Raw genomic sequence first — 23,203 nt, 5'->3', positions numbered from 1 at the left:
CATTATGGTCATGGCTGATCATCCAACTCTCGTCCCAAAATCAGCCATGCTTACCCAGTCTGGCTTACATCTGGCTCCAAACCCACAGCAATGTAGTTGACTCTCAACTGTCCCCTTAAATAGAATCCCGACAATCCAGAAGGAGGCCATTCAGCCCATCAGGTCTGTACCGACAGCAGTCCCACCCAGGCCCTACCCCCGTAACACTGCATATTTACCCCGCTAATCCCTCTAACCTACATATTCTAGATCACTAAGGGGCAATTTAGCATGGCCAATCCACCTAACCTACACATCTTTGGTGTGTGGGAGGAAACTGGAGTACCCGGAGGAAGTCCACGCAGTCATAGTGCAGACTCTGGACAGACAGTGACCCAAGCTGGGAATCGAACTCGGGTCCCCGGCACTGTGAGGCAGCAGTGCTAACCACTGTGCCACCATGTCGCCCACTATGGCCCAGCAAGCCACAGTTCAAGGGGCAATTAAGGTTGGGCAACAAATGCTTGCTCGGCCAGCGACGCCCACATCCTGTAACTGAATAAAAGAAAGTGAGAAAACACACACCGATGGATGAAATCTTTAAATGATCACAATTATGATGGGAAATATTTGGATAATTCCAAGTACCTGGGCCAAGAGGAATGAGGAATATTAACATTGTAACTCGATGTGTGTAATGTTAACAAGCTGGATCTTGCTGAGAGTTTGAGTTGTAATCCAAACCGAGTTACAGGATGCAGGCGTTACTGGCTGGGCCAGCATTTCTTACCCATCCCTAACTGCCCCTTGAACTGTAGCTTGCTAGCCCATCATTGGCAGCATGGCGGCACAGTGGTTAGCACTGCTGCTTCACAGCGCCAGGGACCCGGGTTTGATTCCCGCCTCAGTTCACTGTCCGTGCAGAGTCTGCACGTTCGCCCCGTGTCTGCGTGGGTCCGTAATTGTCCAGCTGAGAAAACGGTGATGGGGTCAGGTGGGAAAGTGGTGTCGGGACCACAATCAGATGACTTGCTGGAATGGTGGACAAGACGTGAGGAACGAAATGGCCGATCCTGCTCCCGTATCTTATATAACATGAGAGCAGGCGGAAGGCTGGTTTCAGAGCCCCTCCTCCCCCATCTTACCCCCCTCCCCCGTACCCACCCAGCCCCACCCAACCCCCCCTCCCCACCCACCCCCACGCCCCCATCATAACCCTCCGGTGACTTCATCGAGTGGAATGGGAAACTCACCTGACCAATGGGGCGGGATTCTCTGGCGCTCCGCGCGGCGTGTTCCTCGGCGACAGGAGTGGCCTGTCATTGGCCGGCCACGGGATCTTCCAGTCCCGCCGCTGACAATGGGATTTCCCATTGAATCAAGCCCACGCCACCGGGAAACCCATGGAAGATTTCGCCAACATGAACAGTCGGAAAAATCCTGCCCATTGTGCAGGGTTTTCCTATCCCCCACCTAGCCCGTAGGGACTGGAAAATTTACACCCAAAGTCAATGGACTTTGTGTTGGTCTGTCTGGAGTTCCCAAATGACTATGCTGACATTTTGGGTGGAATTTTACCGGCACGTCCAACCAAGATTCATATGATCCCACCTGAGGCCAATGGAGATTGCCGTCCTCCGAGGGGGCGGGCATGCTGGAAAATTCCTCTGTCTGTACAGCACCCACTGAATAGGCTAACGTCAATGCTGAAACGGAGACTTGTGCTTCTTTATGGGTGGCACGGTAGCACAGTGGTTAGCACTGCAGCTTCCCAGTACCAGGGTCCTCTGTTCGATTCCGATCTCGGGTCACTGTCTGTGCGGAGTCTGCACGTTCTCCCCGTGTCTGTGTGGGCTTCCTCCGGGTGCTCTGGTTTCCTCCCACACTCCCAAGATGTGCAGGTTGGGTGGATTGGCCATGCTAAATTGCCCCTTAGTGTCCAATGATGTGCAGGTTAGGTGGATTGGCCATGCTAAATTGCCCCTTAGTTTCCAAAGATGCGCAGGTTAGGTGGATTAGCCATCCTAAATTGCCCCTTAGTGTCCAAAGATGTACAGGTTAGGTGGATTGGCCATGCTAAATTGCCCCTTCGTGTCCAAAGATGTGCAGGTTAGGTGGATTGGCCATGCTAAATTGCCCCTTAGTGTCCAAAGATGTACAGGTTAGATGAATTGGCCATGCTAAATTTCCCTTTAGTGTTCAAAGATGTGTAGGTTAGGGGGTTGGCCATGTTAAATCTGCAGAGTTACGGGGATAGGGCAGGTGGGATGGGCCTGGATAAGACGATTTTTTGGAGACAGTGTGGACTCGATGGGCTTAATGGCCTCCTTCTGCACTGTAGGAATTCTATGGATCATTCATCATCGAGGTTACCTCTGCGGCATAGGAAGAGGAGGAGCCTTTGGAGTCTGAGACCTCGTGTACCATTGAATTAGAACATGGCTGGTCTACATCTGAACTCCATTGATGTCCCCTGGAACTCTTAGCCAATAGAAATCTATCAAACTCAAGACTCATCGTGCCTCTTGAGGGACAGAACTCCTGATTTCTGTATAAATTATCCACAAAAAGGTCTTGTTCCATGTGCCTTTGTGCTGTTCGGTCCTCCTGTAATGATACAATTGAGGTTTGGTTGTCCTGTTGCTGTTTCTCTTGCTGGATGTCTCTGTCTTCACCCTATTGTCAAAACCCGGCTAAGATACCTCTTCTATTTTACCTTCAGGAAGAAGCTTGTGGACAAAAGAGGTAATAGGAAGTTCTTCATGAAATTCTATATCTAAACCAAAAAATATATGTACTCTTTAAGGTCACTTTGTAATACCAATTATTACGTGTTTACATTATCAGTGAAGACAGTCATGGTATATTAACCAGTGGAAACCTCCCCCTGGGAATGTTCAAAGGACCTCTGCAATATACAGTGTGGAGACAGATGATAGAAACCATATGCCCAGGTAAGAAGATATTCTTGTGTCGAAAAAATACTCAGGTAAAAGAAACATTGTTTGTTCACAGGATGTGGGTGTCACTGGCTGGGCCAGCACTTATTGCCTCTCCCTGATTTCCCCTTGAACTGAGTGTCTCACTTGGTCATTTCAGAGGGCAATTGAGAGTCAACCACATTGCTGTGGTTCTGGAGTCACATGTAGGCCAGACCGGGTAAAGACAGCAGATTTCCTTCCCTAAAGCACAGTAGTTAGCACTGCTCCTTCACAGCGCCAGGGATCTGGGTTCCATTACCAGCTTGGGTCACTGTCTGTGTGGAGTTTGCACGTTCTCCTGTGGGTTTCCTCCAGGTGCTCTGGTTTCTTCCTACAGTCCAAAGATGCGCAGGTTAGGAGGATTGGCCATGCTAAATTGTCCCTTAGTGTCCAAAGATGTGTAGGTTAGGTTTGCCATGCTAAAGTGCCCCTTAGTGTCCAAAGATGCATAGGTTAGGTAGATTGGCCATGCTAAATTGTCCCTTAGTGTCCAAAGATGTGTAGGTTAGGTGGATTGGCCAAGCTAAATTGCCCCTTAGTGCCCAAAGATGTGTAGGTTAGGTGGATTGGCCATGCTAAATTGCCCCTTAGTGCCCAAAGATGTGTAGGTTAGGTGGATCGGCCATGCTAAATTGTCCCTTAGTGCCCAAAGATGTGTAGGTTAGGTGAATTGGCCATGCTAAATTGCCCCTTAGTGTCCAAAGATGTGTAGGTTAGATGGATTGGCCATGCTAAATTGCCCCTTAGTGTCCAAAGGTGTGTAGGTTAGGTGGACTGGCCATGCTAAATTGCCCCTTGGTGTCCAAAGGTGTGTAGGTTAGGTGGATTGGCCATGCTAAATTGCCCCTTGGTGTCCAAAGGTGTGTAGGTTAGGTGGATTGGCCATGCTAAATTGCCCTTTAGTGTCCAAAGGTGTGTAGGTTAGGTGGATTGGCCATGCTAAATTGCCCCTTGGTGTACAAAGGTGTGCAGGTTAGGTGGACTGGCCGTGTTAAATTGTCCCTTAGTGTCCAAAGATGTGCAGGTTAGGTGGATTGGCCATGCTAAATTGTCCCTTAGTGTCCAAAGATGTGCAGGTTAAGTTGATTGCCCATGGCAAATTATCCCATAGTGTCAGGGGGAATTTAGTGGGGTAAATGGGGAAAGCACCGGGGTGGGATTGTTGTCAGTGCAGGTTTGATGGGCTGAAAGGCCTCCTTCTGCATTGCAGGGATTCTATGATTCTATTCCATAATTAAACTTTTGGTTCCCGATTTTTATTGAATTCAAATTTTACTTTCTGCCGTGCTTGGATTTGAACCCGGAGTCTCTGGATTACTGTCCGGTGACAATACGACGATGCCACTGTCTCCTCCTGGTGATACAATAAGTTGCTGCCCACAGACTGGAGACAGTTGCTTGGTTAATGGTGGTACAAAATCCTCAGACTTAACAGACATTTTAAGATGTCACCCAGTTTTAGCCCAGGCGGTTAGAACATAGAACAGTACAGCACAGAACAGGCCCTTCGGCCCACGATGTTGTGCCGAGCTTTGTCTGAAACCAAGATCAAGCTATTTCCTCCCTATCATCCCGAAGTACTCCATGTGCCTATCCAATAGCTTCTTAAATGTTCCTAAAGTTTCTGACTCTACTATCCCTGCAGGCAGTCCATTCCACACCCCAACCACTCTCTGAGTAAAAAACCTACCTCGGACATCATTCCTATATCTCCCACCATGAACCCTATAGTTATGCCCCCTAGTTACCGCTCCATTCACCCGAGGAAATAGTCTTTGAACGTTCACTCTATCTATCCCCCTCATCATCTTATAAACCTCTATCAAGTCTCCTCTCAACCTCCTCCGCTCCAAAGAGAAAAGCCCAAGTTCCCTCAACCTTTCCTCATAAGACCGACCCTCCAAACCAGGCAGCATCCTGGTAAATCTCCTTTGCACTCTTTCCAGTGTCTCCACATCCTTCTTGTAGTGAGGTGACCAGAACTGCACACAATATTCCAAATGTGGTCTCACCAAGGTCCTGTACAGTTGCAGCATAACCCCACGGCTCTTAAACTCAAACCCCCTGTTAATGAACGCCAACACACTATAGGCTTCTTCACGGCTCTATCCACTTGAGTGGCAACCTTCAGAGATCTATGGATATTAACCCCAAGATCTCTCTGTTCCTCCACATTCTTCAGAACCCTACCTTTGACCCTGTAATCCAATTTTAAATTTGTCCTACCAAAATGAATCACCTCGCATTTGTCAGGGTTAAACTCCATTTGCCATTTTTCAGCCCAGCTCTGCATCCTATCAATGTCTCTTTGCAGCCTACAACAGCCCTCCACCTCATCCACTACTCCACCAATCTTGGTGTCATCAGCAAATTTACTGATCCACCCTTCAGCCCCCTCCTCCAAGTCATTTATAAAAATTACAAATAGCAGAGGACCAAGCACTGATCCCTGTGGCACTCCGCTGGTAACCGGTTTCCAGTCCGAAAATTTTCCATCCACCACCACCCTCTGTCTTCTGTTAGATAGCCAGTTACCTATCCAATCGGCCAAACTTCCCTCTATCCCACACATCCTTACTTTCTTCATAAGCCGACCGTGGGGGACTTTATCAAACGCCTTACTAAAATCCATGTATATGACATCAACTGCACTACCTTCATCTACACACTTAGTTACCTCCACAAAAAATTCTATCAAATTTGTGAGGCAAGACTTGCCCTTCACAAATCCGTGCTGACTATCCCGGATTAAGCTGCATCTTTCTAAATGGTCGTAAATCCTATCCCTAAGGACCTTTTCCATCAACTTACCGACCACCGAAGTAAGACTAACCGGCCTATAATTACCAGGGTCATTTCTATTCCCTTTCTTACACAGAGGAACAACATTCGCCATTCTCCAGTCCTCTGGCACCACCCCCGTGGACAGTGAGGACGCAAAGATCAATGCCAAAGGCTCTGCTATCTCATCCCTTGCCTCCCAAAGAATCCAAGGATATATTTCATCAGGCCCAGGGGACTTATCAACTTTCAGTTTATTCAAAATTGCTAGTACATCTTCCCTCCGAACATCTACTTCCTCCAGCCTATCAGCCTGTGACACCATCTCTTCCTCAAAAACATGGCCCCTCTCCTTGGTGAACACCGAAGAAAAGTATTCATTCATCACCTCTCCTATCTCTTCTGACTCCATGCACAAATTCCCACTGCCGTCCTTGGCCGGCCCCAGCCTCACCCTGGTCATTCTTTTATTCCTCACATAAGAATAAAAAGCCTTGGGGTTTTCCTTGATCCGACCCGCCAAGGACTTCTCATGCCCCCTCCTAGCTCTCCTAAGGCCCTTTTTCAGCTCATTTCTTGCTAACTTGTAACCTTCCATCGAGCCAACTGAACCTTGTTTTCTCAACCTAACATACGCTTCCTTCTTCCTCTTGACAAGACATTCCACCTCTTTTGTGAACCGTGGTTCCCTCACTCAGCCATTTCCTCTCTGCCTGGCAGGGACATACCTATCAAGGACACGCAGTATTTGTTCCTTGAAAAAGTTCCACTTATCATTAGTGCCTTTGTCTGACAATTTTTGTTCCCATCCTATGCTTCCTAATTCCCGCCTGATTGCATCATAATTACCTCTTCCCCCAATTGTAAACTATGCCCTGCCGTATGGCCCTCTCCCTCTCCATTGCAATAACAAAAGACACCGAATTGTGGTCACTATCTCCAAAGTGCTCTCCCACAACCAAATCCAACACTTGGCCTGGCTCATTTCCCATTACCAAATCCAATGTGGCCCCACCTCTTGTCGGCTTATCCACATATTGTGTCAGGAACCCCTCCTGCACACACTGCACAAAAACTGCCCCATCCGAACTATTTGACCTACAAAGGTTCCAATCAATATTTGGAAGGTTAAAGTCCCCCATGACAACTACCCTGTGACCTCCACACCTATCCATAATCTGCTTAGCAATTTCTTCCTCCACATCTCTATTACTATTTGGGGGCCTATAGTAAACTCCTAACAACGTGACCGCTCCTTTCCTATTTCTAACCTCAGCCCATATTACCTCTGGAGCAGATCCCCTTCGAAATGCTTTTCTGCAGCCGTTACACTCTTCTTGATTAACAGTGCCACTCCTCCACCTCTTTTACCAGCTACCCTACACTTACTGAAACATCTATACCCCGGAACGTCCAACAACCATTCCTGTCCTTGTTCTACCCATGTCTCCGTAATGGCCACAACATCGTAGTCCCAAGTGCCAATCCACGCCCCAAGTTCACCTACCTTATTTCGGATGCTCCTTGCATTGAGGTAGACACACTTCAACCCACCTTCTTGTCTGCTGGTACCCACCTTTGACCATGATACCCTTCCCAGTACCTCACTACACTCACTGACCTCTGGACTACAACTCCTTTTCCCATCCCCCTGACAAATTAGTTTAAATCCCCCCGAAGAGCCGTAGCAAATTTCCCTCCCAGGATATTGGTGCCCTTCTGGTTCAGGTGCACCCCGTCCTGTTGGTACAGGTCCCACCTTCCCCAGAAAGTGTTCCAATTATCCACATAGCTGAAACCCTCCCTCCTACACCATCCCTGCATCCATGTGTTTAACTGCACTCTCTCCCTGTTCCTCAACTCGCTATCCCGTGGCACCGGCAACATACCAGAGATGACAACCTGTTTTGTCCTGGCTCTCAGCTTCCACCCTAGCTCCCTGAATTCCTGTTTTAAATCCCCGTCCCCTCTCTTACCTATGTCTTTGGTGCCGACATGCACCACGACTTGTGACTGTTCCCCCTCCCCCTTTAGAATCCTGAAGACACGGTCGGAGATGTCACGGAACCTGGCATCCGGGAGGCAACATACCATCCGTGAGTCTCTCTTGTTGCCACAGAACCTCCTATCTATCCCTCTAACAAATGAGTCCCCAATAACTATAGCTCCACCGCTCTCCCCCTTTCCCTTCTGAGCCACAGGGACGGACTCAGCGCTGGCGATCTGGTCACTGCGGCTCACCACTGGTAGGTCGCCCCCCTCACCTGTATCCAAAGTGGAATACTTGTTGCTAAGGGGAACGACCACAGGGGATCCCCGCACCGACTGCTTCCTCCCAGCCCCTCTCACTGTCACCCATCTATTTTCATTCCCTGGAGCAACTATATCCCTGAAGCTTGTGTCTATGGCCCTCTCTGCCTCCCTGATGACCCTAAGCTCATCCAACTCCAGCTCCAGCTCCCTAACGCGGTCTTGGAGGAGCTGCAGATGGGTGCACCTCCCACAGGTGTAATCAGCAGGGACACTGTCGGTGTCCCTCACCTCAAACATTCTGCAGGAGGTACATTGCACTGCCTTTACTTCCATCCCCTCCATATAAAACTTACTGCTACAAAGAAAAATAATTGCTCCAATGCAACACTGAACCCTTTTTCCCCTTCCTCAGAGTGCACTGGGAAAGAACAAGGATTCGATATTGAAGGGTAACAGAATGAATTTAAACCTGTCCTGTGTCGCCCGTTTCCGCCTAAGCCCTGCGAGCCAAAGCCCTTACAGCTCTCACTCTGCTTCCCACTCACTCCACTGCCCGCTCCCGACGCTGCCCGCTGTATAGTGCGGCCTGTTTTTTATGCTCCTGTCGAACAAAGAGGTCGAACCCCCCAGGTAACTGACTTTTATACTAAGAACTCAACCTCCCAGAATCCCCTTCAGCTGAGGTTAGGACGACCCACACGTTTCCTCCCGCAGTCCGAAAGACATACTGGTTAGAATCCATGGAATCCCAACAGTGCAGAAAGAGGCCATTCGGCCCATCGAGTCTGCACCGACCACAATCCCACCCAGGCCCTATCCCCGTAACCCCACACATTTACCCTGTTAATCCCCCTGACACTAAGGGGCAATTTAGCATGGCCAATACCCCGAACCCACACACCTTTGAACTGTGGGTGGAAACCGGAGCACCCAGAGGAAACCCACGCAGACACGGGGGGAACGTGCAAACTCCACACAGACTGTGACCCGAGGTCGGAATTGAACCTGGGTCCCTGGCACTGTGAGGCAGCAGTGCCAACCACTGCACCACCATGCATGGATTGGCCGTGCTAAGTTCTCCCTCAGTGTACCTAAACAAGTGCCGGAGTGTGGCTATTTGGAGATTTTCACAGTAACTTCATTGCAGTGTCAATGTAAGCATACTTGTAAATAAACTTTAAACTGTTGCTTTTCTTTAAGAAGTTTTAATCCTCAAGGTTGGACAAGGGTTAATTAGTGCAATGGTCAGGAAAATGTTTTCTTGCCCAGTTATAAGCGATACACTGTAAATGCATGCATTTTAATAACGTCATGTCCTCAACAGTTACCAAGCTGATTAAAAACAAACATTGTATACTTCCTGTACAAAATGTGCTTGTGATGCATCTGTGACCAAAACAAAGTAATTTTAGCCCGGTGCAGTGATATACATCCATTCTTCTTCGCAGTCGCATAGATACAAAACTGTCCTTGCATCAGTCAAGCTGATAAGGTTTGCTCAGTGTGTTTCTTCATTGTGCTCTCAGTAATAATATCAATATCCTTCCCTGTTCCGAGACTACCGCACTGCGGATTGCTCCAGTACAGCACTGGACGGTCTCGAGGAGCAAGTCGCAACACACAACACAACAGAGTCGTTTGAAGAGTCATAGCTCATGGAATAAAAGGGGCAGCAGCAGCGACAGGAATGGAAAATTGGCCGAATAATAGGAAGCAGAGGGTCAGGCAGAACGGATATTTTTCAGGCTGGAGGGAGTATTCATAGAATATCGTAGAATACGACACTGCAGAAGGAGGTCAGTCTGCACCGAGCACAATCCCACCCAGGCCCCATCCCCATACATTTACCCCAGCTAATCCCCCTGACACTAAGGGGCAATTTAACATGGCCAATCCACCTAACCAGCACATCTTTGGACACTAAGGGGCAATTTAGCATGGCCAATCCATCTAAACTACACATCTTTGGGCACTAAGGGGCAATTTAGCATGGCCAATCCATCTAAACTACACATCTTTGGACACTAAGGGACAATTTAGCATGGCCAATCAACCTAACCTGCACATCTTTGGACACTAAGGGACAATTTAGCATGGCCAATCCCCCTAACCAGCACATCTTTGGACACTAAGGGGCAATTTAGCATGGCCAATCCACCTAACCTGCACATCTTTGGACACTAAGGGACAATTTAGCATGGCCAATCAACCTAACCAGCACATCTTTGGACACTAAGGGACAATTTAGCATGGCCAATCCCCCTAACCAGCACATCTTTGGACACTAAGGGGCAATTTAGCATGGCCAATCCATCTAAACTACACATCGTTGGACACTAAGGGGCAATTTAGCATGGCCAATCCACCTAACCAGCACATCTTTGGACACTAAGGGACAATTTAGCATGGCCAATCCATCTAAACTACACATCTTTGGACACTAAGGGGCAATTTAGCATGGCCAATCCATCTAAACTACACATCTTTGGACACTAAGGGGCAATTTAGCATGGCCAATCCATCTAAACTACACATCTTTGGACACTAAGGGGCAATTTAGCATGGCCAATCCATCTAAACTACACATCTTTGGACACTAAGGGGCAATTTAGCATGGCCAATCCACTGAACCTACACATCTTTGGACACTAAGGGGCAATTTAGCATGGCCAATCCACCTAACCTGCACACCTTTGGAGTGTGGGAGGAAGCCAGAGCACCCGGAGGAAACCCAGGGAGACACAGGGAGAATGTGCAGACTCCACACAGACAGGGACCCAAGCCGGGAATTGAACCCGTGTCCCTGGCTCTGTGAGGCAGTAGTGCTAACCACAAAGGTTTGTAGTGGTGTTCCCCAGGAGTCGCTACTGGAACCCTTACTTTTCCTCATATATATTAATGATCTAGATCTTGGCGTGCAGGGGACAATTCCAAGGTTTGCGGATGACAGAACGCTTGGAAGTGTTGTAAACTGTGAAGAGGCCAGTGTAGAACTTCAAAAGGACCTAGACAAGTTGGTGGAGTGGGCAGACAGGTGGCAGATAAAGTTCAATGTGGAGAAGTGTCTGGTGATGTATTTTGGAAGGAAGAACATGGACAGGCAATCGAAAATATAGGGTAAAATTCTTTAGTGTGTGCAGGAGCAGAGGAAACTGGGTATATATGGGCACAGATCCTTGAAGGTGGCAGGATAGGTGGATAGAGCGGTTAATAAAGAATATAGTATTTGATTTGATTTATTATTGTCACATGTATTGTTTCTTGCGCACTATACAAACAAAACATGCCGTTCATAGAGAAGGATACGAGAGAGTGCAGAATGTAGTGTTACAGTCATAGCTAGGGTGTAGAGAAAGATCAACTTAATGCAAGGTAGGTCCATTCAAAAGTCTGACAGCAACAGGGAAGGAGCTGTTCCTGAGTCGGTTGGTACGTGACCTCAGACTTATGTATCTTTTTCCCGAAGGAAGAAGGTGGAAGAGAGAATGTCCGGGGTGCGTGGGGTCCTTAATTATGCTGGCTGCTTTGCCGAGGCAGCGGGAAGTGTAGACAGAGTCAATGGATGGGAGGCTGGTTTGTGTGATGGATTGGGCTACATTCCCGATCTTTTGTAGTTCCTTGTGGTCTTGGACAGAGCAGGAGCCAAACCAAGCTGTGATACAACCAGAAAGAATGTTTCCCATGGTGCATCTGTAAAAGTTGGTGAGAGTCGTAGCTTACATGCCAAATTTCCTTAATCTTCTGAGAAAGTAGAGGCGTGGTGGGCTTTCTTAACGATAGTGTCAGCATGGGGGGACCAGGACAGGTTGTTGGTGATCTGGACACCTAAAAACGTGAAGCTCTCGACTCTTTCTACTTCGTCCCCATTGACGTTGACAGGGGCATGTTCTCCTTTACGCTTCCTGAAGTCGATGACAATCTCCTTCGTTTTGTCGACATTGAGGGAGAGATTATTGCTGCCGCACCAGTTTGCCAGATTCTCTATCTCATTCCTGTACTCTGTCTCATCATTGTTTGAGATCCGACCCACTACGGTGGTGTTGTCAGCAAACTTGAAAATTGAATTGGAGGGGAATTTGGCCGCACAGTCATAGGTGTATAAGGAGTATAGTAGGGGGCTGAGAACACAGCCTTGTGGGGCACGAGTGTTGAGGATTATTGTGGAGGAGGTGTTGTTCCCTATCCTTACTGATTGTGGTCTGTGGGTTAGGAAGTTCAGGATCCAGTCGCAGAGGGAGGTGCCGAGGCCCAGGCCACGGAGTTTGGAGATGAGTTTCGTGGGAATAATAGTGTTGAAGGCTGAGCTGTCGTCAATAAATAGGAGTCTGACATAGCTCTGACATAGAGACCTTGTTATCTAGGTGTTCCAGGGTTGAGTGCAGGGCCAGGGAAATGGCATCTGTTGTGGATCTGTTGCGGCGGTAGGCAAACTGTAGTGGATCCAGGCAGTCCGGGAGGCTGGAATTGATTCGTGCCATGACTAACCTTTCGAAGCACTTCATAATGATGGATGTCAGAGCCACCGGATGATAGTCATTAAAGCACGCTGCTTGGTTTTTCTTAGGTACCAGGATGATGGTCATCTTCTTGAAGCAGATAGGGACCTCAGATTGGTGTAAAGAGAGGTTGAAGATGTCTGTGAATACCTCCGCCAGCTGATCCGCCAGGATCTGAGTGCACGTCCGGGTACCCCATCCTGGCCAGTTGCTTTCTGTGGGTTGACCTTCAAGAAAGCTGTTCTGACATCTGCAATGGTGACCCCAGATACAGGTTCATCCAGGGCTTCCAGGGTGGAGGGCATGCTCTCACTGACCTCTTGCTCAAAACGGGCATAGAATGCATTGAGCTCATCAGGGAGGGGTGGGTTGGAGCCGGCGATTTTACATGCCTTCATCTTGTAGCCTGTTATGTCTTGCAGACCTTGCCATCGTCAGCGGTGTGGCTAGCCTGGGACTCTAGCTTGGTGCGGTATTGTCTTTTGGCATCTTTGATGGATCTCCTTAGATTGTACCTGGCTTCCCGAGCTTTATTAATAGGGGAATAGAGTACAAGAGCAAAGAGGTTACACTGAACTTATACACTAGTTAGACCTCAGCTGGAATATTGTGTACAGTTCTGGGAGCCACACTATAGGACGGATGTGAACACATTGGAGAGAATGTAGAAGAGGTTTACAAGGATGGTTCCAGGAATGAGAAACTTCAGTTATGAGGATAGATTGGAGAGGTTGGGACTGTTCCCCTTGGAGAGAAGAAGACTGAGAGGCACCATCTGCATCAAAATGACTCTCCTGTTCTTACCGTCAGCCATCGGCCTGTTTGGAAGGATTTACAGGTTGACACTCGACCTGTTTGGCCGCGTTATGATCGCACCTTCCTCGGCCGTCCAATCCTGGGGTGGGACTTGAACCCGGAGCTTCTGGCTCAGAGGCAGGGACAATACCCACTGCGCCACATGACTTCCTCTTTCCTATTTGTTCAATTATATCTTTGTCATTTAATCTCCCCGCCCTCTAACCTATCCCTGACCTTCTCTTTCACACCCTGACCCCATCACATTCCTACTTGTCTCCAGTTCCAAAAGGGAGGCCATGTTGGATTTAAAATATTGGGTGGGATTTTACGGCCTTGCTCGGGCGAGACCGGAAATTTCCACCCAAGGTCAATGGAAATTTCCGTTATCGGATGCTCGCCTGCTCCGATTCCATGGCGGAATAGCTGGTTGAGTTCCAGCCGTTAACTCTTTTTTTTTCCTCCACAGCAATTTCTGTTTTGTTTATTTCAGATCTCCAGCATTCGCAGTATTTTGTTTTCATTCTGGAATAGTAGAGAATAAGTAAATATGATCAATAAACTTACACTGAAGAGAAGGACATCATAAAGCAGTGATTTAGTCTGATATGTTGTTCTCAGTTATAGTCTCAGAGACTGACTGCGGAGCTGATTTATTACAACTCATTGGGCAGGATTTTCCAGCCATACTAGCCCCAAAACCAGAAAATCTTGCCCGAAGTCAACGGACCTTTGCATTGTCCGCCGCCCCTCCGCCCCCTCCCCCCACCGCCCCCCCACCCCGCCTGCTAAAATTCCCATGGCAAGCGGGACGGGAAAATTCCCCCCATTGGGTTTAAACCTGTTAGTCACAAGGGTGGCCGAAATTAGAACTCTTTAGAAATTACAGTCGCAATTCTCTCAAAATGACTTAGAGGAGGGGGCTGAAGGGTGGATCAGTAAATTTGCTGATGACACCAAGATTGGTGGAGTAGTGGATGAGGTGGAGGGCTGTTGTAGGCTGCAAAGAGACATAGATAGGATGCAGAGCGGGGCTGAAAAATGGCAAATGGAGTTTAACCCTGATAAATGTGAGGTGATTCATTTTGGTAGGACTAATTTAAATGTGGATTACAGGGTCAAAGGTAGGGTTCTGAAGACTGTGGAGGAACAGAGAGATCTTGGGGTCCATATCCACAGATCTCTAAAGGTTGCCACTCAAGTGGATAGAGCTGTGAAGAAGGCCTAGAGTGTGTTAGCTTTTATTAACAGGGGGTTGGAGTTTAAGAGCCGTGGGGTTATGCTGCAACTGTACAGGACCTTGGTGAGACCACATTTGGAATATTGTGTGCAGTTCTGGTCACCTCACTATAAGAATGATGTGGAAGCGCTGGAAAGAGTGCAGAGGAGATTTACCAGGATGCTGCCTGGTTTGGAGGTAGGTCTTATGAGGAAAGGTTGAGGGAGCTAGGGCTGTTCTCTCTGGAGCGAAGGAGGCTGAGGGGAGACTTAATAGGGGTTTATAAAATGATGAAGGAGATAGATAGAGTGAACGTTCAAAGACTATTTCCTCGGGTGGATGGAGCTATTACAAGGGGGCATAATTATAGGGTTCATGGTGGGAGATATAGGAAGGATATCCGAGGTGGGTTCTTTACGCAGAGAGTGGTTGGGGTGTGGAATGGACTGCCTAGAGTGATAGTGGAGTCAGACACTTTAGGAACATTTAAGCGGTTATTGGATAGGCACATGGAGCACACCAGGATGATAGGGAGTGAGACAGCTTGATCTTGGTTTCAGATAAAGCTCGGCACAACATCGTGGGCCGAAGGGCCTGTTCTGTGCTGTACTGTTCTCTGTTCTATGTTCTAAAAGTGCTGAATTGGCGGGAAAACCGTTCTAGATCCCGACTGTTTTTCCAGTTCAGCTTCTCACCTGAATCTCCGCACTCTGTGCATTGCAGAGGTCCCAGTCGTGAAAAACCCCAGGTGGGCGGGGCCTATTCACACCGGAGTCTGCAACTCTGCGCATGCGCAGTGCCCCCGATCTGTCAGACCCCCCGTTTGCTGGCCAGCTCAATCGCTGGCCAACTCGGGACCCTCGCAGTGCTGCCCCTCCAGCCCCCCACAGCTCGATCGCGGCCCCAACAACAGTTCCCGGGCCAGCCCTGACCCCCCTACCCCATCCTGGAGCGCCCCAATGTCCAGCCCAACCCCCCAGCAGTGGCTATTCCCCAACCCCCTCACCCCGGCAGACCCCGCCCCCCCCCACCCCCGCTGACCTCTCCCTGGGGTCAGGCCCCCCACCCCACAGGAGACAACCCCCCCCCAAGCAGGCCCTTCCCCCCCCAAGCCCGCCCCAATTACTGTCCTCCCTCCAGCCCAGACCAATCGCCATGCAGAGTGGCAACGGGACCCCCAACCCCACCAATCACCCCTAGGCCCCACTCATAAATCATAGATCATAGAATCATAGAAACCCTACAGTGCAGAAGGAGGCCATTCGGCCCATCGAGTCTGCACCGACCACAATCCCACCCAGGCCCTACCCCCACATATTTACCTGCTAATCCTTCTAACCTACGCATTTTAGGATTCTAAGGGGCAATTTTTAACCTGGCCAATCAACCTAACCTGCACATCTTTGGACTGTGGGAGGAAACCGGAGCACCCGGAGGAAACCCACGCAGACACGAGGAGAACGTGCAAACTCCACACAGACAGTGACCCGAGCCGGGAATCGAACCCGGGACCCTGGAGCTGTGAAGCAGCAGTGCTAACCACTGCGCTACCGTGCCGCCCATAATAGGCCCCGCCCCCTTGACACTGCCTGATGCCTGATAGGCAGCGCCAAGGTGCCCCCTGGGGATGGGCACTTTGCCCCTTGGGCGGGGCCAGGGACACAGGCTGGCACCGCCAGGGTGCCCATGCCTAGGGGGCACCACCCCCCACTGCCCGACACCCTGGGGGGGCCCTGATTGCCCCCTCTTCATTCCAGCGGGGTCTCCCGTTAGTTCCCCGAACATGGGGAGCTGCTCTAAACCCTGCCAGAATGAAGTACTCCTGGCGGGGTGGGTGATTCAGTCGGGACTGGTAAGTTCCCGATAATCAGATTCAAACTGCATTTAAAACATACTAAAAACAGATTCAAATGACTTACCTGTCTTTCCGCCGGTTTCCAGTGTGGTCTGACCGGCGACTGTTCTCCGGCTCTGGGATGCATTCCCGGGGCATGCACAAATCCTGGAACAAGGCCGGCAACGCGCATCTCCCACTGCGACCCGATGGAGAAGTTGTGGGTCGAGATGGGGGAATCAAGGCCTACATTCCATTCCAATCTCAAAAGCTTTGCTTTAAAGAATGCTGCATTGAGACAAACTGAACTGGGTCCAGAAGAGGCAATGGGCCTCGTGGTATTGTCACTAGACTAGTGATCCAGAGACCCAGGGTAATGCTCTGGGGACCCGGGTTCGAATCCCACCACGGCAGATGGTGAAATTTGAATTCAATAAAGCCCTAGAATTAAATTAATTCCTGATAACCATGAAACCATTGTCAATCGTCGGAAAAATCCATCTGATTCACTAATGTCCTTTCGGGAAGGAAATCTGCCATCCTTACCCGGTCTGGCCTATATGTGACTCCAGAGCCACAACAATCGTCCTCAGGGATGGGTAATGAATGCTGGCCCAGTCAGCGACGCCCACATCCCACAAATAAATGGAAAAAACCCCACAGTAATGAGGCTGAATCTGAATTGGCCAAGTGAGCCACTCAGCTCAAGGGGCAGTAAGGGATGGGCAATAAAACGCTAGCCCAGCCAGCGATGCCCACATCCTGTAAATTAACTTAAAAAGACTCAAAGTTTGATTCTGGGACTCGCAATCTATCATCATAGATGGAGGAGGCCATTCAGCCCATTGAGCCTGCACTGACAACAATCCCACTCAGGCCTTATCCCCGTAACCTCACACATTTGCCCCGCTAATCCCTCAAACCTACGGATCCCGGGACACTAAGGGGCAATTTAGCGTGGCCAATTTAGCTAACCTGCACATCCTTGGACTGTGGGAGGAAACCGGAGCACCCGGTTAAGCCTTTCTGTGATTAAATAACTCACATGTCCTTCTCTCTCGCTCTCTCGATTCCAGCTCCCAGGTGCCTGACTCTGGATCCAAACACAGCGCATTCCTGGCTGATCCTCTCGGATGACCTGACCAGCGTGAGATACGGAGACCAAGGGCAGCTGCTTCCCGAGACGCCGGAGAGGTTCTACCCGTGCGTGTGCGTCCTGGCCTCCGAGGGGTTCACATCGGGGAAGCACTACTGGGAGGTGGAGGTGGGGGAGAGCACCGAATGGGACCTCGGAGTGGTGGCAGAGTCTATCAACAGGAAGGGGGACATCACGGCCACGCCAGAGGCTGGCTACTGGATCGTGTGGCTGAGAAGGAATGAATACAAAGCGGGAACGCTGCCACGCACCATCCTGACCGTCAGCAGCAAGCCCTGCAAGATCGGGGTCTACCTGGACTACGAACAGGGGCAGGTGTCATTTTACAATGCGGACAACATGCTCCACCTCCACACTTTCACCCACACCTTCACGGAGCGCCTTTATCCCTTCTTCAGTCCCTGCCTGAATAGTCAGGGAGAGAACTCCCAACCGCTAAAGATCTGCTCCGTCAAAGGTCATTAATCACCACACCGCTCTTCTCATCCTTTCTCTTTCTGTTCAAGTACTGCCTTTCAAATTCTTATCGCCTGAAGGACAGCTGAAGCACTGAGCATAACTCAGAGCTCCCAGAATGGAAAGACAGCAATAAGAATGGGAAATGGAAATACTGGTCTGAACTGTCTCTTATTTCCCCGCTTTGCTGTTTTGTTCCCTTCTGACAAAACACGGTGGCACAGTGGTTAGCACCAGGGACCCAGGTTCAATTCCCGGCTTGGGTCACTGTCTGTGGGGAGTTTGCACGTTTCCCGTGTCTTCGCCGGTTCCTCTCACACTCCAAAGATGTGCAGGGTAGGTGGATTGGCCATGCTAAATTGCCCCTTAGTGTCCAAAGATGTGTAGGTTAGGTGGATTAGCCATGCTAAATTGTCCCTTAGTGCCCAAAGATGTGTAGGTTAGGTGGATTGGCCATGCTAAATTGCCCCTTAGTGTCTAAAGATGTGCAGGTCAGGTGGATTGGCCATGCTAAATTGCCCCTTCGTGTCCAAAGATGTATAGGTTAAGTGGTTTGGCCATGCTAAATTGCCCCTTAGTGTCTAAAGATGTGTAGGTTAGGTGGATTGGCCATGCTAAATTGCCCCTTAGTGTCTAAAGATGTGTAGGTTAGGTGGATTGGCCATGCTAAATTGCCCCTTAGTGTCTAAAGATGTGTAGGTTAGGTGGATTGGCCATGCTAAATTGCCCCTTAGTGTCTAAAGATGTGCAGGTTAGGTGGATTAGCCATGCTAAATTATCCCTTAGTGTCAAAAGATGTGTAGATTAGGTGGATTAGCCATGCTAAATTGCCCCTTCGTGTCCAAAGATGTGCAGGTTAGGTGGATTGGCCATGCTAAATTGCCCCTTCGTGTCCAAAGATGTGTAGGTTAAGTGGTTTGGCCATGCTAAATTGCCCCTTAGTGTCTAAAGATGTGTAGGTTAGGTGGATTGGCCATGCTAAATTGCCCCTTAGTGTCTAAAGATGTGTAGGTTAGGTGGATTGGCCATGCTAAATTGCCCCTTAGTGTCTAAAGATGTGTAGGTTAGGTGGATTGGCCATGCTAAATTGCCCCTTAGTGTCTAAAGATGTGCAGGTTAGGTGGATTAGCCATGCTAAATTATCCCTTAGTGTCAAAAGATGTGTAGATTAGTTGAATTGGCCATGCTAAATTGTCCCTTAGTGCCCAAAGGTGTGTAGGTTAGGTGGATTGGCCATGCTAAATTGTCCCTTAGTGCCCAAAGATGTGCAGGTTAGGTGGATTAGCCATGCTAAATTGCCCCTTCGTGTCCAAAGATGTGTAGGTTAAGTGGTTGGCCATGCTAAATTGCCCCTTAGTGTCTAAAGATGTGTAGGTTAGGTGGATTGGCCATGCTAAATTGCCCCTTAGTGTCTAAAGATGTGCAGGTTAGGTGGATTGGCCATGCTAAATTGCCCCTTAGTGTCTAAAGATGTGCAGGTTAGGTGGATTAGCCATGCCAAATTATCCCTTAGTGTCAGGGGGATCAATAGGGTAAATACATGGGGTTACGGGGATAGGGTGGGATTGTTATCAGTGCAGACTCGATGAGCTGACTGGCCTCCTTCTGCATTGTAGGGATCCGATGATTCTATGAACATGCCATTCAATAGGGCGGGAAAGGCAGGGTATAGGATCAATGGAGGGCAGGGGGCCGTAAGTGGTCACTGCTCGCTTGATTCCACACTGTCACGGCTTCCTCTCTTAAAAATCACCCGCCTCACACAAATCAAAAGCAGATCAGTGAATGTGACAGGGAGGTGATGGCCTCGTGGTATTATCACTCGACTATTAATCCAGCAGTTCAGCTAATGTTCTGGGTCCTGGGTTCGAATCCCGCCATGGCAGATGGTGGAATTTGAATTCAATGGAAAAAAAATCTGGAATTAAGAATCTACTGATGACCATGAATCGATTGTCGATTGTACGAAAAACCCATCTGGTTTCCTTTAGGGAAGGAAATCTGCCATATTGGCCCGGTCTGGCCTACATGTGACTCCAGAGCCACAGCAATGTAGTTGACTCTCAACTGCCCTTCAAGGGCAACAAGGGAGGGACAATAAATGCTGGCCAGCCAGCGACGCCCATGTCCCATGAATGAATTTTTAAAAAGCCAAGCGCTGACAGCACCAAGGTCTATTGCCCATCACTAATTGCCCTTGTCCCAATAAGTGTGCCATTCGGTTGCCAAGATGGCGGCTGACTGACCTGTTCCAGAGGGAAGTTGGGAGTCAGCCATGTTATTGAGAGTCTGGAGTGGCAGAGAGAGAGACCAGACAGGGAAGGACTTGTAAGGGCGGCACGATGACACAATGGTTAGCACTGTTGCCTCACAGCGCCAAGGACCCGGCTTCAATTCTCGGCTTGGGTCACTGTCTGTGCAGAGTCAGACCCCATTTGGAGTATTGTGGGCAGTTTTGGGCCTCATATCTAAGGAAGGATGTGCTGGCCTTGGAAAGGGTCCAGAGGGGGTTCACAAGAATGATCCCTGGAATGAAGAGCTTGTCGTATGAGGAACGGTTGAGGACTCTGGGTCTGTACTCGTTGGAGTTTAGAAGGATGAGGGGGGATCTTATTGAAACTTACAGGATACTGCGAGGCCTGGATAGAGCGGACGTGGAGAGGATGTTTCTACTAGTAGAAAAAACTAGAACCAGAGGGCACAACCTCAGGCTAAAGGGACGATCCTTTAAAACAGAGATGAGGAGGAATTTCTTCAGCCAGAGAATGATGAATATGTGGAACTCTTTGCCACAGAAGACTGTGGAGGCCGGGTCATTGAGTGTCTTTAAGACAGAGATAGATAGGTTCTTGATTGATAAGGGGGTCAGGGGTTACGGGGAAAAGGCAGGAGAATGGGGATGAGAAAAAAATCAGCCATGATTGAATGGTGGAGCAGACTCGATGGGCCGAGTGGCCTAATTCTGCTCCTATGTCTTATGATTCCATGAGTCTGCACATTCTCCCCGTGTCAGCGTGGGTTTCCTCCGGGTGCTCCGGTTTCCTCCCACAGTCTGAAAGGACCGTCTGCACATTTTCCCTCAGTGTAACCCGAACAGGTGCCGGAGTGCGGCGACTAGGGAATTTTCACAGTAAATTCATTGCAGTGTTAATGTAAGCCTACTTGTGACACTAATAAATAAACTTCAGCTTTTTGACTCCCTGATGTAAATGTCCTTTCCCGACAATCGAGTACTCAAATGGTCACCGTTCTGATGCCAGCTTTTTCTCCCTTTTATAAATTCAAGGTATATTTAATTAACTGAACTGAAATTCAGAGCTGCGTTTGGATTTGACCTGATATCCGCTGAAGCGTAAATCCACGCCTCTCAATCACTCGTCCAGTGATCTAACCACTGTGCACTGAGCTGAACGGGAGTCACGGAAGAAGACTTGGAAGAAGACATGAACCTTCCGCACTGATTCAGTGTCTTTTCCAAGGCCGCACAGTGGTTTTTGAATACCAAGGATACAGGAAGCTGCGGAGTGACAAACCTAAAAGAATAACAGTGCCCAGGACCCCACGGGCACATAGAATGCAATGGATGAAATATAATTTAATGCAAATCTCCCTCACCCTCAGATAAAAACATGGGTGGCATGATGGCACAGTGGCTAGCACTGCTGGCTCACAGTGCCAGGGACCCGGGTTCAATTCCAGCCTTGGGTCACTGCCTGTGTGGAGTCTGCACATTCTCCCCATGTCTGCGTGGATTTCCTCCGGGTGCTCCGGTTTCCTCCCACAGTTTAAAGATGGGCAGGTTAGGTGGATTGGCCATGCTAAATTGCCCCTTAGGGTCCAAAGATGTGCAGGTTAGGTGGATTGGCCATGCTAAATTTCCCCTTAGGGTCCAAAGATGTGCAGGTTAGGTGGATTGGCCATGCTAAATTTCCCCTTAGGGTCCAAAGATGTGCAGGTTAGGTGGATTGGCCATGCTAAATTTCCCCTTAGGGTCCAAAGATGTGCAGGTTAGGTGGATTGGCCATGCTAAGTTGTCCCTTAGTGTCCTAAGATGTGCAGGTTAGGTGGATTGGCCATGCTAAGTTGCCCCTTAGGGTCCAAAGATGTGCGGGTTAGGTGGATTGCTCATGCTAAATTGCCCCTTAGTGTCAGGGGTATTAGTCGGGTAAATATGTGAGGTTGCGGGGATAGGACCTGGGTGGGATTGTTGTTGCTGCAGACTTGATGGGCTGAATGGCCTCTTTCTGCACCGTAGGGATACTATGATTCTAAAACCCTCTTTCAAACCAAGCAATCTGACCAAGTTTTTGAACATGTGTTAATCCCTTCTCCAGTTGCATGGAAACCTTTATTTGTTCACTATCTCGTGAAGTGTGTGTAACATGTGCTATATAAATACGTTATTGTTTTTGTCTTGACCTGTCACGATATTGTTCATGTGCAATAAATTTGGATTGTACGTTCATATTTGGAAGACGATGCCACGTTGTCAGAGTTATGATTTTATTTCAATGATCCCTCAAAGCACCACAGAATTCGATTTGATTTGATTTATTATTGTCACATGTATTAGTATACAGTGAAAAGTATTGTCTCTTGCGCGCTATACAGACAAAGCATACTGTACATAGAGAAGGAAAGCAGAGAGTGCAGAATGTAGTGTTACAGTCATAGCTAGGGTGCAGAGAAAGATCAACTTAATGCGAGGTAGGTCCATTCAAAAGCGGGGGATGTGTGGTAAGATGCTCAGCAGGAGAGTCAGTGCAGACACCCTTTGACAAAGGGTCACCTGGACTCAAAACATCAGCTCTTTTCTCTCCTTACAGATGCTGCCAGACTGCTGAGATTTTCCAGCATTTTCTCTTCTGTACCTGAGGAAGTTTAGTTGTATTCGGGGAATGTTGTCAAATGATTAATTGGGAGATTTTAAAAGTTGTTTTCAAGAAGGTTTTTCAGAATATTTTATCTTCTTTCACCTGATGTCTGCGTCCCAGTCATTAGCGTGCTTCACGTGGGAACGTCAGAAAGTGATTGAATTGCTGCTTTTTGTTTCCTGCTTGCTTGTCTGTGAGAATCCTTGAACGTGATTGGCTGTTGGGACATCACTCTGACAAGGATCCCATTAAAGAACGTTGCAATCAGTGCTGGTGCATGAAATTCTCATCAGAGACGTTCAGTGAGACGTCCAGGTCAGCAGCGAGCAGGTAGAGATGGGCAATGAATGTTGGCCTTGCCGGTGACACTCAAATCCCA

The 23,203-nt window shown here is 48.8% G+C and overlaps 1 protein-coding gene across 1 annotated transcript in view; it reads left to right on the top strand.

Moving 5' to 3' along the window:
- LOC144497618 (zinc-binding protein A33-like) overlaps nt 1-17,959 on the top strand; it is a 30,752-nt gene extending 12,793 nt beyond the window's left edge. Inside the window, exons 6-8 of the mRNA XM_078219059.1 lie at nt 2,702-2,724; nt 2,827-2,933; nt 17,415-17,959. Coding sequence (XP_078075185.1) covers nt 2,702-2,724; nt 2,827-2,933; nt 17,415-17,959 — 675 coding nt within the window. The remainder of the gene's footprint in view (nt 1-2,701; nt 2,725-2,826; nt 2,934-17,414) is intronic.
- The last annotated feature ends 5,244 nt before the right edge of the window (nt 17,960-23,203 follow it).

Source organism: Mustelus asterias, chromosome 8, assembly GCF_964213995.1.
Source record: "Mustelus asterias chromosome 8, sMusAst1.hap1.1, whole genome shotgun sequence".
NCBI classification, from domain to species: domain Eukaryota; kingdom Metazoa; phylum Chordata; class Chondrichthyes; order Carcharhiniformes; family Triakidae; genus Mustelus; species Mustelus asterias.
This window is presented reverse-complemented; position numbering and strand designations above follow the sequence as displayed.